Source organism: Gavia stellata, chromosome 13, assembly GCF_030936135.1.
Source record: "Gavia stellata isolate bGavSte3 chromosome 13, bGavSte3.hap2, whole genome shotgun sequence".
NCBI lineage: Eukaryota > Metazoa > Chordata > Aves > Gaviiformes > Gaviidae > Gavia > Gavia stellata.
The window spans coordinates 14,236,798-14,257,230 of NC_082606.1; the positions used below are offsets into that span (position 1 = coordinate 14,236,798).

Here is a 20,433-nt window from a genome sequence, read left to right on the forward strand (position 1 = left end):
GGCATATCTTCTGGGTCCTTTCAGTACTTAGAAGAACTGGAACATACATGCTTTGAGCACTGGAACTGCTTAGTTCTTTATGGTTATCACTCTCATGCATGATGACACTTTGAATCAGCCAAGAGACACACAAGTGAAGCCATTGATATATGATACTTAGTATTTTCAGTAGACACTGGGACTTGTGCTGTTAGTTTATTGACTCTATTTGGATTTTAATTTTTGTGGTTTCAAACTTTTTTCTTTGCGCATACCAGAACATCCTCCTCCTCTCCTCAGTTTAAGTCCAAGTCAGCTCTTTTGAATGAGTCTTTTTTTTCTTAGCCAAAAAAGCAACCTAGTGGTTTATAAAACTCAGATCACTTCTTGTAAGCAGTCTCCACGCAGATTTTTTTTTTTTTTTTTACCAAGTAGTTACTTCAAGTTTTCTTTTGTTGGCTCTTCCACTAGGAATGTTCTTGAAACTATTTATTGGTTTTCTACAGTTTAACTTAGCCATGATTTTGGATCTCATCTTCAATTCCTCTGGCTTTCTGTTTTAAGTATTTATTTTTTTTAGCATGCATGACTGTGTAATATAGCTCTCTAACATACATGGTAACTCCTTCTTGGGGGAGGGCAGTTATAAATTGTGGAACATGGAGTAGAACCATATGACTTTGTAGGGTTGCCTCTGTGACAGGTAAGCTGCTCCAGTACATGTATTCCTGCATCACATAAAAATATGTATGCTTTTACTCTTATATTTAGAATATTATTAGAATAATGTGCCAGAGTCTCAACTAGTATTAAGATAGGTTAACATAATTGTTATGCTGAATTGCTTTAAATGAAGATCTGGTCCTGCATGTTCCGGTGCAATGTTTCTTTGTTAAAAGCAAACCGAAGAAGAGTAACAGAGGAAATTAATTCAATGGACAATGTAGTATTTGGGGGGGGGAGGGACGGGAATAACGCTGCTTTAATTTATCTCCATTACCAAAATTTAACTTTGCTTCTGCGTTAGGTTATCAGCTTAATTCAGCTGAATGCGTGGATATTCGTCTGAAGCGTGTTGTTCCTGACCACTATTGTCATTACTATCCAGAAAATAAGAAACCAAAGCCCAAGCTAAAAGAATGCAACATGGATCCCTGCCCTTCTAGGTTTGTGTGAGAAAAAAATTTAAGTGTGTGGTATAGTCAGTTACTAAGGAACAAGCAATCATGTTTACTTAATTTCAGTTCTATTCATCTTTAAGGCTACTTAATCGTGGTTGATCATTGCACATGTTAAAGGCTGACGTCTGGCACCACTGTCAAGAGATTTGTGGCACTTCTTCAGTGTTGCAGAATAGAGACTTTGCTTTATACAGAGATATTGTAAATATCAATTTGTCTGTTCAAGGGCTAATTCTGCTTTGTCTTTTGCTGAGTGGTACAGCATTAGTACAAGGATTTTGTGAGGTTGTGTGAGCAGGACAGATTGTTTGCCTGCTTTTGGATTTCTTATTAGACAGACAGTAGCTCCAGTTCTCAGTCAGCGTACAAGTTTTGCACGTGGTTTAACTTTGTTGATTCATCTGCCTACCATAAAAGTTTCATTCTTCATTTGTACTGTGGAGCTGACAATTAATTATTAAAGTTTGGGAGGTTTGGTTTTTTACACTAAGAATTAAAAAAAAAAAAAAATCCTTCAGAGTAAATATATTTGTGGTACAAATACCGTGGAATATTATTGCCAAATTAGAAAAGCTATAGTATACATAAATTATATTGAATTGAACTACAGTGTTTCAAACTAACTTTTGGATTGTCTGGTGAGGTTTCCTGGCTGTGCTAAAGAATCTTAAAATAACATCACAGTATCAAGGCCCAGAACCTCACATTAATATGCCAGCTGGCCGAGCTAGAGTTATATGCAAGAAGAAAAGGAAACACTCTCAATGGATTTCATTTCCTATAGCTAAACTGTCCATTTCCTTTCATTCCTGTTGAATGTAATCGTTGATAGTGACCTCTAACAGTTATAGATGTGCAGACTTTCTTTTCCTGGAGAGTTGATCACTATATGGAGTGGTAAGACTTCAGTAATGCTTAATGGCAATGGGTGCCAAATATTGCAAAGCTGGAATGGGAAAATTAGGGAAAGAAAGGGTATAATTATCTTTTTCCTTGCAGATTTCTCTTATACAGACAGAAAAAGGGAAGTACCACTGGATATAATACTATATTTCTTAGTATTGGAAGTAAGGCTTTATGTCTGCTCTCTGCTGCACAGTTCAAATAAACGTCTCTAGAAGGGTCCTAAGCACCATTCAGGACCTATCTAGGATTAATCCTGTGATGCATTTATTTCACTGCCACTCATGTTCCTCAGCAGTCTTGATTACAGATATAAGTATGTAACTATTTTCTTGTTAATAAGGTAGCACAGAACTAAAGGATCACTGATAATAAATTTCTCTGCTGAAGGCTTGCTCATTTAATATTTTTTTATGGTATGAAGTGGAGAAACTGTATGGTGAATAGATCTCTATCCGTGCAGAAGAGGTAAGATTATACGAGTCATTGTTTGCCACAAGAGTAATGTGTAATGAATGTAAGATTCCCTCATTTCACGTTGGGAATTGCTTACTGTGAGCGTGATCACGTAAAAGTATGTAGTTGATGTACAGTCTTGGGTATGAGAAATAATGATGCAATATTTATTTTTTTGACAGTGATGGATTTAAAGAAATCATGCCCTATGATCACTTCCAGCCACTTCCTCGGTATGTATAATCACGATAGCATATGTGCCAGCATTAGCACAATTTTCACTGCAAATATACTATTTAAGTACTCAGATCATGGAACATCTTCTGATTTTTTGCTGTACAGGAAAGCAAAATTACAACAATCGTGGACACATTTTTGAATCTTGTGATTTATTTCAGTGTGCTCTGGATGATTAGCTTAACAGTAAGAGGGTTACTATGCTCTTCTTGAAAATATCAATGTGGAAGACGTTAGAATAAAGAGCTGTCCCCCTAAGCCTTCTCCCACTGTAGTGCTGATATGAGCATCTCCTTTAAAATGCATGTATGAATTCTTGTCTTGAAAGGTTTTTATTTTGAAGATGTATGCAATGAATATATTCTTTTATAGAACAGTTCTCCCTATGTTACAGAACTCTAGAAATTCTTTTTCCCTTGAAAGCTCTCGTTCTTCTGCTCGTCTTTAGACCTACACTCTATTTATTGACATCAAGGCTGACATGTCACTTTAAAGATACTGAGTTATCTGAATAACTATTGCCTAAAATTGAGTCATCAGTGCACAGTTTGTTGCCTTTAATTTTTAATTTTTTTTCTTTTTACCTGAATCAACCACAAAAATGTAAAACTTCTCTAGAAGGCTTAGATGTTTTGGAAAGAATGTTAGGACTAAAAAAGCACTGAGCCAGATTTACTGTTAATGTAAAGAATTACAGTTGATGGAGTTAGATGCATATTTATCTGAGTTTAACCCCCGCTTTATTATGTCATGAAATGAATAATGTGTATTTTTCTAAAGAAGTAAAGATATGAAGTAATAAGAACGAAATCATAGACTTGCATGGCTCAGTGGAGCTACTGATTACAGCTGATATAAATGTCATAGTTTATTTCTGTAGCAATTTACGCTTGTTGTGGATCTGCTGTCCTGTGATGTACTTTGGCTTTCATACATAGATTGAGATTTTTTCCTCTACAGCTTTATCCTGTAAAGTTCCATAATCATATTCTGTGTCTCTCCCCTTCCATTTCTTCTGCCAATTCCTTTGTACTTCAGACCTCCTCTGGAACTCAGCACAATTTATTTACATGAGTATTTCATCTTCTGAACTGCTCAGGGCTTGGAGACCAGTTGGAAGAGAAATTGAATCCCCCTTTCTGTGCTTTACTGTGCTCAGCACGTTTGCATGACACTGTGGTGGGATAGATTATGTTTGCGATAAAGCTGTGGGCAGGTTCTCCCATTTCAAACACTGAGAACTACAGACAAAGGCCCACCTTGTTTTGAAACCTCAGTGTGTCCTGTCAGAAGGTATCATGGTCTTCCTGGGTGATGCTCAGGAGTAAGAACTGTAGCATAGCAGATGGCCAAGCAGGGCTCAGAGTTGGTGCCAGGAGGAAGGAGAGAGAGGAAACAGGCTGTGTTCCACTGGGAGGGCACATAAAGAAACACCACAAATACGTGAAAGCACCTTTTCTTGCTGGAATTTCTGAAAGAAAGCAACAGCTGAAACAGCCAGTTTGTATACCTGCATCATGAGGTGAATCTGGTCCAGTGTGGATGCAAGTCTTGCTTAAGTGTAGCAGGATGTATTTTCTCTGTGCTGCTGCCTGTCAGGTAACTGCAATGCATTAGTCTGTGCCGATTCTGCTGGGGCTTCTGCCACCTTTTCTTTTTGCTTTTTCTTTTCTTACCCGTTTCTTACATGCAAACCCAAGACTGTTCTCGCAAAGCAGGCAGAAAACCAAAGTAGCGTAGATATGCTTGAGCAAAGCTGTACAGACTCCTTCACCTTGACCAGCAGTCATACATCACACCTCCTACATAACACGACGGCCATGTGGAGTGCTGCTTTGCAGTCCTGTGGCATTTACCACTACTTTCCCATTCACATGAGGAAGTTGTGGGAAAGTCATGGTGTGCACCGCAAGATCTTGAAAGAGTTCTCCTGTGGCTAGAGTTGTAAATGCCCCACTGAAATATTTTTACAGATGTAGAATTCTTTTGAAATAAATAGAAAAATTTCCCAGGATGAAAATTTTCTTTAAAAGCTTTTGGAATGCCTCCATTTATTTCAGACTTGTTGGACTGTTGAGGATCCCTTGACAGCTGTGGGTTCTGGATAGTATCTCCTTGACTGCTTGCCCAAGACCCCCCTTTTCCTCAGTAGCCATGGACCTCACTCCATCTTGAAAATGCTTATGGGAGTATGGGATCTGGAGTGTGTTCGAAACTGATGAGATAAAGAAAAACAACTATAAAACTTCATGCTATAAACACTTGCGAGGCTAGTATTACATATAGCACAGTGAGCCTTATATATATAAATCCATGAGCTGCTAATTCATTGAACCGTTAATTGCTCTTTAGTTCCTGACTTTTTTTAAAGTAAATGAGTTAATGCTGGCCCTTCATTTAAGCCAAATAAAAGTGTAACTGTTGCTCTTCAAATGTATTTTGTACTTGTGATATGATATCAGTATCTGGGCATACAGCTTTATTCTGAATGCTTTTGAGTATATACTCTACAGTGAATGTTCCATGGCTTGCTGTATGTTTCATATTCTTCTGTTGAGCTTAAGCATGATTAATATGTTTTTGTAGGCAGTTTAATGAATTGCTTAAAATAGGAAGTGTCCTTGATTTACCTGCTGTATCAGAGAAAGTGGGTAGTAATTACTTAAATTTACCTTTGATTTGTAGGCCTTTGCTTCATCTACTCTGAGATTATGACTTCCTTTATGATAGCTAAGTTCCTCTTGTTGAATTGAGTTTGGTGGGATGTTGTAGTACTCGCTGCGTCCATTGTTCATAATGGATATAATTTTTTTCATGGTCCTTTCTGAGCTCCTGCAGTTGTAATAGGATAAGTTTTAAACTAACAAGACATCAATGAACCATAAGATGTGCTGCAGGACTCAATTGTTTCCCAGGGTTTAGCTTTGATTTGGGTGGGTGGTGGAAAGAAAGCAAGAGATAGGAGGTGAAGGGTGAGGAAAAATTGCATGGGGGTCAGTGGAACCTGTAGACAAATGCTATGATAGAAGCTTGTTATCGCTAAACATGACAGGAGCAGGGCATCACTGAAGTTAGTTTGTGTTGAGAAGTGATTGCTTAAATGTACATTCATGCTAAGACCAAAAGATAAATGAAACGGAGTTTGTAACCTAAAAACCTCCATGTAATTCTCACTTCAGATGGTGCAGCAATTTCCATCTTTATTGTAGTTAGGTCTAAGATCATGGATAGATGTCCATTTTGAAGACATTCCCTCCCAGCAGGTTGTTTATCATCCCTCTGTTGGGAGGCTACTACCCCACAGCTCTGCTGGTTGACAGGGCTGTGTGAGTTTTCCTTAATCTGTGCATTGTGCTGCTTCAGGAGAAATCAGCTAGGTTAGCCAAAGCAGGCAAAATGGATGAGCAATTGCCTTTTGCTTGAAGCAAGTTGGAAAGTGTGAATACAAAGTCATTCAACGGCATTTTAATGACGGTGGAAAACTCTTGCAGAACTGCAGTGATGACCAGCCAAATGGTACCTGTCACAATTTAATTTGTTCACAGTCCTTATGGATGAAGACAGTTTGAAATGAAGACAGTTTGAAATGAAATGGCTGGGTTTACCCAAAGCAAGTATTAGAGTTCCCATAAAAATTATTTCATTAACAGATTTTTTTAAAGTTAGTCTGCATGATATGGGCAGTGATAAGCAACTGTAGGTAATAACACCCTCAGTCAGCACAGCCAGATATGTATTTAGGGTCTCATGTATTTAACTCATGTATGAGAATAAGATTTTCAGTTATTTTGGTAAATGTCCTTAAATTTATAGTTCTGTTTTTCTTCTCATTTTGCACATGAATTTAAGCCTGGAATAATGCAAAGTAGCTCTGTAATTCAATGTATTTTTATTCACTGTGTGGTAAGAATTCAGCGATCAAACTATCAGTGGGTTTTAATGACACTAAGGTTGGATTCAGTATTTTGCACTTTTAACAGAGGTTAGTGGAATAAAAAATAGCCTTATTTTTAATATATGTGAGTTCTTTTTCCAGGTGGGAACATAACCCTTGGACTGCATGTTCAGTTTCCTGTGGAGGTGGTATTCAGAGGAGAAGTTTTGTGTGTGTAGAGGAGACCATTCATGGAGAGATACTGCAAGTGGAAGAATGGAAATGCATGTATGCCCCTAAGCCCAAAGTCATTCAAACCTGCAATCTGTTTGATTGTCCTAAATGGGTGGCAATGGAATGGTCTCAAGTAAGTTGAGAAGTAATTTGAACCTTTATTCTTGTTTTCTAAAGAAATCCTCTAGTCTTGTGTTACTATGTATTTGTGAGCACGGGGCTATTAGAAAAATATAGCCCTGCAAGCATAATTCATAGTACTTACTAGGAGAAGTTTGGCCTGATAATCAAAATGTTAACATGTCTATGTGGAAAAAAACGCATATAGAATTATTTATGCCTGTTGAATTCCTGCTTTACACGGAGGAGAAATTAGAGCCAGAGGTCAGGCCCCTTTGCAATCAGGTCGTTTGTCTCTCACTTCTTGATAAATGTAATATTCCACTGCATATTATAGCTAAAGGCATGTCTGTCTAGGGGCTGACATGTCTGCAAGGGTGATTTTCCAGCATTCTTACCTTTCATTAGAGTAACAAGAACATAAAGCCAACTTATCTTGGCTGTAGTTATCTGATACAGTCAGATAGCTCAACAGTTCTATAATTCCTTAGTTCATCCAAATGACATCACTGACATATAGTGAAGAAACTATTCTTGCAGCACGTCTGACCCAGCTTTAACTGAAAGTGACCACTGTGAGAGAGCATATTCTCGGTACATAGCCACCTCTGTTTCAGACTGTTGCCAATCAGATAAGCTTTACAGAACCCTGAGAAATCACTTGCGTTCCCAAAACTTAGACATTTTTTCCAGCATCAACCTTTTCTTTATTCACCTAGCAATGCAGGGACAAATTCATACGTCTCTGATAGCTGACTGACTGTGGAAAAACGTTAGTGAATATACCATCAATACATCTAACTTGCTTTTTAACACTATTTGTAAATATAATAAAAAAGAAACAGTGTGAGATGGTTGCATTGTCTCCTGCAGTGCACAGTGACCTGTGGCCGAGGCTTGCGCTACCGAGTAGTGCTGTGTATTGACCACCGTGGGCAGCATGTCGGTGGCTGTAATCCACAACTTAAACTACACATAAAAGAAGAGTGCATCGTGCCAATACCATGCTACAAGCCAAAAGGTAACTGGAATTTTGTCTGGGTCTGTTATTGTTTTACATTTTTGTTAAAAGAATTAAAAGCCCCTGGTAACCTTTTTCAGAAATGCCAGAAACTGGAATTTACTAGGACTTACTTCAGTCTTGGCAGAAACAAGCATTTTAATTATTGGTGCTAGGAAAAGTGCCCTGCTGATATTTTTTTGCTGATAATGTGGCCAGACTGTCATGAGGTGAACATGCTAACTAAATCTATACAGCCTTGTCAAATTGGGAAAACCAGAATTAATGAGTTTAACATGGGGAGGAGCTGTTGTTCAATAATACTTGAAATGGGAATGATACTCCATATGTATCACTTGGGATCTTGTTCGTTTACATCTCATTAAATGTGTCAACGTTCTCAGTGGGCCTCATCAGTTCAGTGAGTTATAATCAAACTGGTTTCCTTCTCTAGTCTCCATTTCTGCATATTTAAAAGGTCTGTAACAATGATGTAAATTGACAAATATTCTCTAAAAGAGTTGGTAGGTGGGAGGGTGAAAAGAAAAAAGAAAGAAGAGGGGGGAAACTAGTATATCTTGTCCCTTGCTCACTTCTGTCCCTCTGGGCCCAGAAAATTTTAGTTGGGTGCTAGTCCTATTCTTTCAGGTTTTATTTGAAAGGCTGTATTTCAGACCTTCACAACTCACCATAAAGATTTACATAGAAAAAGTGAAAGCTATCTGTAGACAACCCTATGTTTCTCTTCAGGATGTTTTCAGACTCTAGAGAATTCTTCAAGCAGAAAACTATTCAGGGTTGAACCATGAAGTAGAAACTAGCACTGAAATTTTAAGAACCTCCTTCTGGGGTTTTACTTAAGTCTGGATGCACAGATCCTCAATTGGCTTACAGTACTCTGAGAAAAAGCATCACAGAAGTGTAGGATGTATAGACAGATAAAAGAAGCTAGTGTTGTTTTTAAAATTAATTTCCAATTTTGGGAAAGCTGACTAACTCAGCAAAACGCCACGTTTTCTGTGAAAATTTTCTAATTAAGTCAGTCTATCTGGAGAGCAATGTACGTTTGCTATGCTCTGGTTTCTTTTTCAGCTATAAACTTAATTATGACAATAATCCATTACACTGAGATATAAGCTACAATGTACTAGAAACTGCCTGCATTTGGGGAAGATGTGGGAAGGAAGTAGAAGATTAAACAGGAATGGAAATTGGATTACTGGAACCGTCTAAGTAGAAATGGTTGTCAAAATGGAGCTCAAATATCATGAAGAAATTTTCTAGTAAATTATGTTCTATTATCCAGTATATCTTTATTCAAAAGCATTAGAACAATAGGTAATGTAAAGTGTGAAGTGCTAAGGTGAATAATGCTAACATCTACATATTGCTTTGATTTTGGAGGAATTTGATTTGAAGGAATTTTTTTTTTCTCTACCAGAAAAAAATCCTGTGGAAGCAAAATTGCCGTGGTTTAAACAGGCACATGAAATGGAAGAGACCAGAACAGTCTCAGAAGAGCCAACGTAAGTACATTGTCTTTTACAGTGAGGAAACATTTCTGGCATATTTTGCAGATCATCTGGAATGACTGTTGCTACGCAGTTTGCTTTGACAGTTGGCCCTCCTTGGGAGATGAGTTGTGTTGTGAGCTGTTCCTAATTTTACATCTCAATAGCTTTGCTTCTGGAGCTCCTGTTCTGGATGACACAGAGCTACTCTATTATACTGTCCCTATATCATTCAAGCAATGCAAAGGCATGTTAATTTAGCCTAATTAAGCCCTAATTAATGCATGTGGAAGCATTTCAGCAGATGTAAATGAAATCACAGAATCACTAAGGTTGGAAAAGACCTGTAAGATCATCAAGTCCAAATTCAGTTTCACCCCAGTCATTGCTATTAACTCAAGAATGTAGTGGTTGTATTAAAAATTAAGAGGTACTTTGTAGGGTTGCCAGGATTTCCTTGGGGGGTGAGACCAATGCATAAAGAAAGTGAGAAAAACCTGCTGATCTCTGAGCTTAGCTGAATCTGTGGGGATAAGTTGTGATATTTTACATGTGTGTATGTGTGGAATAACATCTGGATTTTGTGAGTCCCCTTAAAAGCTGATGGGGGTAAGCCTCACAACATTTAAGTCCTGGGGATAAAAGCATAGCTTAAATCCAGCTACACTTGTTTCTGTCCCTTATATATTAGGGCATCCACACAATTGCTTATATCCCCTGTGTACATTTCATGCATATATGTATCTAATATATTCAATGTATAGTATATAACTTTCTAGAAAGTAGTAACTTTCTATAAGGTTTTCACGAGACATTTTGAACAGTATTTTGTTGTGCTTTGCCAAATTCTACACTCATTCACAGTAATGTTAGTTTAAAATAATTTAGATGAGCTTACTGAAGTTACTTTGGATTTATATTGCTGTGAGAGTGGAGTGTGCCCTATAACTTCTTATTTTTTCTTCCTTCATCTAGCTATTCCTGATTTTTGGCACACATGCACCAACAGGTGTGATCATGAGTAATAAAATCTTTACACCTGCACTGACTCACAGAAGAAACCCCTTGCCAAACAGGTGTTTGCATCGTTATGGTGACTGTACTTTAAACTTTTCACTGCTCTAGTGTCTCAAGTCAAGTGTCAACCTACTGTGAGTGGTTATTTCACTCTCCAAATTGGTGGCCCTGAATTCAGGCAGGGTAGTAGCAAAGATATAAAAATAAAGTGTGATTGTCAAAGGGGGTGATGCAATCAAATGTGCCTGTTGAATGTCAGCATATCAGAATGAAGGGATGTGAGGCCACCTTGAAGAGGATTCAGCATGAAGCCATAAAGAAAATGATCTCTAGCATTACAAAATCATGCTGTGGCAACCGTGAGCCTAATGTAGTCTCTAGGTTTTTAGGATTCTCCAGCAGCAGTCTGACAGAACAAGCAGGGAGGACTGGCAGGAACACAGCATGCTAATTCAGAGTATATTTAGAATATAATAGAGCTGAGCCGGAAACTTTGTAATGGGTTCCCTTGTACCTTGTCCTTACAAAGAGAGCAGTTATTCATGCCTTCCTAGACATGACCGATGTATTCTGCTGCAGCCTCACAGCATGAATGCAGCCATGTGTTTGAGTTCTTAGTGCATGTCCTGTCACAGCTGTGCAGTTTTGCAGTTTCCTGGATTTTTTTTCCTTCTTCACTTACTCTGGAGACCTAGATTCTCTTCATCTTTCATTCATGATTCTAATCCTGTCCTGAGACTCTTTCCTTCACATTTTCCAGAAGCATCTTCACCAAAGTCTAAAAGGTTTCTCCAGCCACTTCTTGTTGATGACTCTTGTCTTTACGGAGGTGTTGCTGAGGAGCTGTGCTTTTCTAGACTGGGTACTCTGGACTCTCCTGGGACCTGCAATGCTGCAGCCAGATTCCCCCTTAGTTTCTTTTTACCTGGCTTCTGCTGCCACCTGTTCTTACTTTATTCTTCTAAGGAAGCTGGCAAGTAAGGAGAAATGAGAAATAACTGATCCGTGACTTCATCCCTTTTTGCAGATTGCCTGTTGGTCATGTGGCCAGTGGTTTCCAAACTGCAATTTCTCACTAGATGCTTTAAATCTCGTGCCCTAACTGCTCCTGTCTTTTAGCTGGAGTGAGATTTTTGGGTCAGGGTTTAGGATTTAAAAAGAAACTGTAACAATAGGTTGTTATTTCTCCCAGGGTAAATTATAACAAGATTTCCCTCTGGTTTGGATCTGTGTAACTTTCTTTTCTGTAATTTACACATGGCACAGTGATAACTCATAGCCCACCTCCGCCTAGCAGGAGGCTTATGATTTCCTTGGTAAAATGCCATCACTTTTAATTTTAGTTATTCTCTTGTCATCCAAACTCAAACCACAATATGGAGTCTCAACTTCTAGTCCATCCTTTTATTACAACTGTCTTTCTATGCTTTCGTGTGATATTTTAGTTGATAATGAATAAGAGAATAAATGCAGCTGTGTTTTAGAACCCACAAATGATGGATATGCCAAAAGTAGCTTGTGGAAGATAAATACTTCTGCCCCTGTGGTCTACCATGGCTGGTGTCCTGAATTTACATAGAGGGGGAATGTTCAAAAGCTGCTTTTTTTTATTATTAGCAAAATAAAAACTGACTGCCCTTAAAGTGAGGCCAAGAAAAATGTAGGTCTGACCTTTTTAGTTTTCAGTTGTGGAATGTGATGACAGTTGATACCAATCATTATTTTAAACGTTCTTCCCTCGAGCCTTCTTAGTTACAGTGGGATTTGCAGGGAAGCTCCAGCAAGTTTTTTGCATCCTTTTTATTAATCATAAGTTAAAGAAATAGACTCCTCAACTGCCTTTCCCTGTCATGGCTTAGGACAAAACTAAAACGCTTTCAAAAGCTGATATATTTTTTCAGCAACCTGAGCTAAAAAGTAATCACTATGTTTGTGGCATTGCACTCGCTGAATGTGAAATGCGGTGTCTCTCATAAAGGTTGCTGCTCATTGCCTTTGAGTCATTTTCACAGAAATGTCCCCATTGTGCCTTTGGTGATAGAGAATTACACATTGTTCACAGCTTCTTCTCTGAAAATGGGCTGGTGATTTTGTCCAATACATTACACTCAAGGCTGATAAAACCTGGCAGTGCAACTCTGCTTAGAGCAGGCAAGGGTGGTGCTTCAGGCAGGGGTAGGGTGCCAGCATCGTGAAAATTCTGCCCCAGTAAGCAGCCAACATTTTAGATGCTTCTGCAAACTTTTATCCAGGCCCCTTGGCGCAGTAGGGTTGGACTGGAAATATCACAAGAGCAGCCTTTTTTTCAAGGATTTAGGCATTTCCTGTCTTAACTGAAAGCAAGAACTGCCGGCATGAGGAAAATAAAAAAAAAAATATCAAGAGACACCATGTTTTCCAAGTCTTTAGAAAGCTGCAGTAGGCTGCGCTGAGTTAAGTTTTCAGTTCCTATTTGATTTGGTTGGGTTGGGCTGTTCTGTCCCAGTTTTATCATCAGTAGTTTAGGTCACTACTTCATTTTCCAGGTCATCCTACACCAGCTTTTTCAGAGTGTGCCAGGTGAATACACATTTCCATTAGTGTTAGACTGATAACACTGCAGCATGGACATAATCTCCCCTGCATCTGTAGTGTGTACCTCCTTTATACCTGTGGAGATGATTATGAGGAGCATTTGATTTCTACATTGCGCTGGGAAAAATGACTGTACAAAAAGCCTGATTGTTAAAAGTTGTGCCTGCTCAGATTTGCATTTTTCCATTCTTTTCCTTTTTTAATCAGAAGAGGAGTCTCATCTACAAACTTAGTTAAAGATCTCGGAAAATCTTCAGTTACCAACATCCTATCTATTCCATTACAAATTCCTGATGGATCTGCAAGGCATCGTAATACAAGTGCTTTGATGCTTCTTAATCCTGACCTGAGATCACGCTGAGTGTATGCCCATCAAAGGCACAGTGAATTTGCTTCAGGGAAATATTGTGTCTAAAGCATTGCCACGTGTGTGCTGTGAATGCCACTGAGTAAAAAATGTATCACTTCTGAGGTTGATGGAGTTTGCTTTTATGATCTGTCACAGGCTCTGGTTATGCATATGTTTAAAAAATAAAAATAAAAAAAATAATCTGCCTGAACTCAAAATCCGGAAACAATGCCAACCTCTGGAGCTCTTGTCACTGTCCACTCAGTTCCTTGCTCTAATTTTGTATGAGTGGTCTCCATTGGCTTCTGTTGAAGGTACTTCAAGTGTGACTTTAACATGGTCATCCTTTGAAAAGTTCTCTAATTTAGGATTTTAATAGCTAAGTAGTCGGGTTTAGCTAATGCCAAGGTAGAATAAAAGGTATTTTGGGTGGGTTTTTTTATCTTGCACTTCACTGAAAAATACCAGACACTAATATTCAACAGGAAAACCTCAATTATAATATAGGCTTGCTGTAAGTCAAAGAAAAAATGCTTAGAATTTTCTGAGTTTCTTTATAAATCAATTGGTTGCTGAATAAAAGGATTGCTGTGGTTCCAAATTTCCTTTCATTTATACAGGATTTCAAAAGAATGCATCATACATTATTTTTGGAATGTTTTAATGCACTCAACTAACAGTATACAAGCTAATACTAATTTCTGGTATGCTGCTGTCATACTTATACCAGAAAAACTCTTAGGTGTGGTCAGAACACCAACCAACTCTTTTCAACTATAAATGTCCATCAATTTTATTTTTCCAATTAGGTACATAGCTACAAATGGACTTATACTTTTTTTTTTTACACAGGAGGAGAGGAAAGTCATAATTTTGTTAAGCCTGTGCACAATGGCCTTGGACCAATAAAGCACTTAAACACGAGTTTAACTCTGAACACATTATAGTCCTGTTGACTTCAAAGGACTGCTAATATGCTTAAATTTAAGCACATGCTTAAGCGTTTTGTTGGATGAGGGTGATTTTGCCATGGGCCCCCTAGGTAGTTTGCATGGCTGTCTTTGAAAAGACTGTGAGATCTGATGTTTCAGGGTTAAGCTGCTTTTATCTGCTGGGGTAAGAGAAAGCCTTCCTTTGCAGCTTTTCCCACAGATGTTCAGTTAGAATTTGTTATCAAAAGCATCTGGACATTGTCCCCTGCCAGCTGTGCCATTGGACTCAATGGGCTGTTAGGTTGCACCAGTATGGCGTTTATTCAGATTTTATCACTGTAGGACACAACCATCCATCATTTTGATAATACTCATCCAATAAAAATCAATCTGGTCCTCTACTTCAAAGGCAGTCAGACTTGTGAAGTGGTGAGCACTTGTAGTTCTCCTTGGTTTCAGGAGGAGCTGGGGATACTGCGCCCTTTACTGAAGTCTGTCAAGGACCAGTGAGCTCAAACTAAAATTTTGAGGCTCTGTTCAAGGAAAATTTGAAGTGATGGGCTTTGACATCTTTCTTTATCTTCATAGTAGAGTTGTAAAGTTATTTCATCAACATCTCCTTAAAGAATAACCAGTTACCTTGTAACCTTCATTGGAAATCAGAATAGTCTTTTCCACAGGAGACAATCTGTCTTGGGGTCTACCCCAAGCATGGCTTGAGTGACTACTCCAAGGCCTGAGTTAGAGTATCCTTACAGATTACCCACTCATCTGTTCTCCTTTCTTCTATTTGATTCTTCCTCTGTATATACTGGCAAGAAGTTATTGGCTGAAGATGATAAACTGTCCACAGAATCAACCACACTGTGTTGACATTTTTCTATGCTTACTGTGTATGCAGAGCGTAAATACTGATTTTTGTCTTACACAACTGTTCTTATATTTGTAAAGGCAGCTTTCCTGCAGTAAAGAGAAAAATAATTCTTAATGAAAGATAAGGAGAAAATCTTTGAATCCTAATTTGGATTTTTCCTTCCAAATACGTTTTTAGCATTGGTCAAATACATCCTCCTATATGTCACATTTGTGTTTTGATCATCAGCTGCATTTTGACATATAATAAAGAGCAACTGCAACCTTTTGAAAAAATGTCCTATGAAACTCTGTATTTGGTTTCTTATAAATTGTACCCCAGAGCCACTCAGGATGACTTTATTAATGAAATTCAGCCCCTTGGCTCTAGTGCCATTTTGAAAATTACTATCAGATATTAATGTAACCCTCAAAGTCAGAGAATATTGTAGACTAAAACCTCCTTTTATTCAGTAAATTCATGATCTGTAAAATAAGATTTTACTATAGTTCATCAGGAGCATAAATGCTTTCTAATAAAAATGACGGATTATAGATAACTGAGCCAGTTAGACCTCTTTATTGAAGATGAGAAGCTTCTTACAAGATTAAATCTGAACAGCAGCCTGCGGTGGTGTGCATTGGAGATAGAAGAAAAGCACTTTTCAAATCTAGCTATCTGGTTGCTGATTATTAGTATGACATAAGGTGATGGCCTTTCTCAGATTTAAGCAGACTGCAAATATACTTTTGGCATATGCCTAAGTCTGCGTACCTGGGGAGCTATTTTATATTGTATAGATGCGTCTTCATGGAGTTCCTCCTTTTTTTCCACTGAAGGAGTTTGAGAAAAGATTTAGGTGATGTCCTTTTTTTCCCAAAAAATGATACAGCTTTCCCTCTTCCTCATTATTCTTTTTCCTCTTTTCCTACATTTTTTCTTTTGTGAATGTGGAGAAATGATCTGAGATGGGAGGCAAGTGAAAGACTTAAGTCACTTGATTATGTGTTCTATTTAAGCATCAAATAGTATTATTTATTGTCTGCTTTGTGTGTAAAACACTGCACTGTGATTATTTGCAGGTTTATTCCTGAACCCTGGTCTCCGTGCAGTGCCACGTGTGGCAATGGCATACAGGTGCGAGATGTGAAGTGCCGAATTCTTCTCGCGTTTACTCAGACTGAAGTTGAGCTGCCTGAGGAGGAATGTGAAGATGTGAAGCCACCAACAGAACGAGCCTGTCACCAGGCATCCTGTGACAGTGATCCTGTCCCCTACACACCAGAATTTTCACATGCTGAGGATGGCAATGTGATTTACGACTGGGAATACATTGGTTTTACTCCTTGTTCAGCCACATGTCTTGGAGGTACCTTTATATATTTATTTATTTATTTATCCTGAGTTGTAAGAATTTGGCATTGTTTGACATTGTTGGGTCTTCTGTTAGTGTTACCCTAAATTAGCTATGTTAATCTGTAGGAAAACATGCAGCTTCAAGTTTTAACTTATTTCTAGGTTATCCCTAGAGTATTTCAAACTCCTTTGTTTCCTGTGCTCACACACCGACCTCATTTGGTTAAGTAAGATGCAAGAAGTTGTTGATGTAGCAAATTGCTTTAGTCTTGTGGCTGCAGGAATCTCAGCTGCCAGGCAGTTGGTGGTACCAGCATGTTTAATGCATCAGTGATGGGCATGTTTAGATGACCTTTCTTATCCTAGGAACTGAAAGTGTCTAGTTTCGGAGTTAAAATTCCCATGTTAATTATTCCTTATCTTCCAAAATGCTGCCATTTTCTGCAGTACGGTAGGGATACAAAGTTGTAATTAGGGAGACTTGCTTTCAGTCTGACTAGCATGAAGATCAAACGGGAGTTTGTTTAGGTCTTGGTACACAATATCACTCTATAGGAACTCTGTGCCATACATCTGTCTGCAAGTAGTTAGGCACATTCCTTTTTGGATGTAATCGAATCTCTCTGTCGTTCTAAGTACATGTTACTAGACAAGGTTGCTGGTGTTGCTACTGCATACTGTACTTTGGGACTGAACACAAGTGAGTTATGAAGTGTTAAGTGGAGGCAGTGAAGTTGTGAACACACCTATATATGACAGGACTGATGACATCAGTGGGAAGTGAAGACAGTTGTACCCATAGAAGAAATAAAAGATGTAGAAAAGGGGAGAACAGAAACAACTGGAAGCAGAGAGCCAGTCTAGAGCTCACAGAAAGCAGCCTCCTTTGTACTATTCACCAGTTCAAACCTTGAAGACAGAAGCTGGGAGGGATGCCCTAGAATGCTATTGCAGGATGGTAAGTGACAGATAAATGCCTCCTTTACCATTTACTACTGCTGTTTACTGGGGTTGATCCATAGGAATAGCAGCACATGTGATCACAAAAGCTGTTGCATCCCATTCCCTCCGCTACCTTCAGTGGGCATTTTGACTGGCAGGGCAGAAGAGGCTATAGTCCAAGTATATACGTGTAAAAGTGACACGCTAGTGAGAGCTACTGTGATTGAGTGTCTCTGTTTCTTCATTCTAACCAGGGAATTGTGTTTAGAAATAAGGAAATTGTAGTCTCAAACAGAAACAAGGCTTTCATTACTACTACATTTGTAGTTCTCTTTTTCATATCTCAACTGATTTTTGTAATGTACAATCATTTCATTGCCATCTTAAGTCCACTTTACTACTGCTTTTTAGCCAATATCTTTGTTAGAGGAGTTCTAACACTCCAAAGTTTCTGAATTTTGAGGACATCAGCAGACCTCTAGGCTGAAACAATCTCTAGTCTTTGCCTGCTATTGCACATGTGCGTGTTTGCATTGCCTGCATCTTCACATGTGAGTTTGTCCATGCAAAAATCTTCACATAAAAACTTGCATTTGGAGTGCAAGCTGACGGTAATTTAAGGAGCCCGTACTGAAGACAGTAGTTTCATTTGCCAGCATGAAGGAACTTCAAAATGACTGATGAGCGGAATCTCATGTTCAGCTTAATTTTGTTCCTGAGGGAGCTGAGTTTGAATCCTGTTGTTGACTTCTGGCCCTTTCATGAATTTGTGAGGTTGCCTGACCCACAGTTGTCCTATAGGTGTTCATAGTAATCTAACCATTTGTTTGATATGCAATAGAAATGATCCATTTGAAGACGTTTGAAAGAAAATATCTGTTTGCTTTCTTGAGCCTTCTGTGGTATCGCTGGTACTATGTCTAGACATTTTTCTTATGTGACGCTCCTGGGAAATGTGGGAAGTTGTCAGAGTATTTTATCAATGAACAGCTTCAGAAGTCCCTGTGCTGTTATGCTAGTTAGGTAGCAATGATTTTTTTTCCTTCTATCAGTTCTGGTCGTCTTGCTGCCTTGGCAAAGGCTTTCAAACAGACCAAAAATTACCTGCCGATAAATAGTTTTAAGGGAACCAGACATCTCTTCTGTTTCCAACTTATTGCAATGTACTAACTAATGATCTCACTGTCTACTATTTTTCCATTGTGTAGTTCAAAGGAATTGATCCATTTCTGCTAAGTTTTATGTTCAAATCTCATTTCAATTAGATGAACTCTTTAGTTACAAGAAATAAATGTTGTCTGAGTTTAGAATATCCCAGTGTAATGTAAATTATATTAGGCACTTTTTCTCTAGTATGTATGCATCTAGCAGTGGCTATTAAAATAAATTCCTGTGGATTTCTTTATCCTTGGAACTCCCCACCCCTGTTTCTTAGTGCTTGACTCTGAAGGAGGGAAAAGTCTGCAGGGTCTAAGTAGGCTGCAAGCTTTATAGCCACTGTTTGAGCAAGGACTGAATCTCTGTTTCAGTGCTTGTCACTTGCACCTTTTTTTAAATCCTCATACAGACTAGACTTTTAATTCAAACTCTCCTCTGGTCCCTCTCCAAACAGACGTAAAAATGCAGATGGAAACATTGGGTTTTGAGGCATTAGAATTACAGAGATAGAGTGATCTGCAAGGCATTGTCAAACATCATCTTTACTTTCCAGTTCATCATATTCAGTAGGTTCTAGAGCATTAGTAACACAAGACTCTGGTCATTTTGTGTACTTTCTGCACCAGGTCTGTGTGGCTTGTCATACAGCATATTAAGTGCCATAAAACTTGCTGCTTTTGAGGACTGCTACGTTGTGTTATGCCTGTTATCACAATTAATACTTCTTTCATCAATCTTTCCATCAGTGCAAATAAAAGTTGTCCAGGCAAGTTTGTCATGAGGGAGATGTCACCTTGAACATCCATAGGGAACTCTGTAACCATCCTGAAAGCTGAAGATATATTTTGTCTTCAGTACCTGAAGAAATCCCAGGGGATCTCAGGATTTGCCCTCGTTTTCCCGGAATGTTTTTTTTTGTCAGTCTGAAGAACTTTGGCTTTGATGCAAGAGCCCCCAACATAAGTATGTTTAATTTTCATAATATTGTCAGTGAGAAGTAATAGTTGTTATCAGAATAAAGAAGTATGCCTGAGGAGAAGAAATGTTTTTCTTGTAATCTGTAGTATTTTCTTTAGTGTTGTCAATCATTTAACTACTCTACAATATTTTAAAGGGATGTTTTCCATTTAAAAAAAGAACTGAACATTTTCTGGGTCCCTGTTTAAGAATACCTTTAATTACAAGAGGCAGATTTTGGTAGTTCAATGTAATTATTATTATTTATATTCCATATGCTTCAAAAATTATGATTCAGGCCCCCTAAAGTCATTACACTGGCTTAAAAGTAATGAGATTAAACAATAAATACATATGCACTTCCTGTTGTTTCCTCTGTAGTCTGTGGCTTTGGAAGCTTTAGGGTGCAGTCAAGTTGTGTTTTCAGGCTTTTGTCTGGGCCGTAATGGCCAGAAGTTTACTATTTTATTTGTAAGAAACCTGAGATTCTTAGAAAATCAATGGATTCTAGCCAAATTTAAGGGCTCTTAAGAAAAACAATGACCGTTCTGAGACTTGCGTATAAAGTTGAGAGCGTTTGCAAGTGGTGTAGTCAATTTGATAACTGGTTACTCCTATGACTAGTTTCATTAACTGCAGACACTGTTTACTCTTTTACAGAAGGAATATAAATAACATCACCAGTTTCAGTGGATTTACAGAGAGGCTCAAGCATATGTAGGACTTGGCGTTTCTTCTGAGTTATTTTCAACTGACAGTACATATTTTTAAGCAGTCACCAAACTGAGTCTATGTGTTAG

At 38.3% G+C, this 20,433-nt stretch overlaps 1 protein-coding gene across 1 annotated transcript in view; it reads left to right on the top strand.

The window, feature by feature from the left end:
* Window positions 1-20,433, top strand: part of ADAMTSL3 (ADAMTS like 3) — a 192,842-nt gene that overhangs the window by 132,812 nt on the left and 39,597 nt on the right. The window contains exons 11-16 of the mRNA XM_059823708.1: window positions 1,007-1,145; window positions 2,702-2,752; window positions 6,793-6,997; window positions 7,858-8,005; window positions 9,426-9,510; window positions 16,303-16,589. Of these exons, the coding sequence (XP_059679691.1) occupies window positions 1,007-1,145; window positions 2,702-2,752; window positions 6,793-6,997; window positions 7,858-8,005; window positions 9,426-9,510; window positions 16,303-16,589 (915 nt within the window). The remainder of the gene's footprint in view (window positions 1-1,006; window positions 1,146-2,701; window positions 2,753-6,792; window positions 6,998-7,857; window positions 8,006-9,425; window positions 9,511-16,302; window positions 16,590-20,433) is intronic.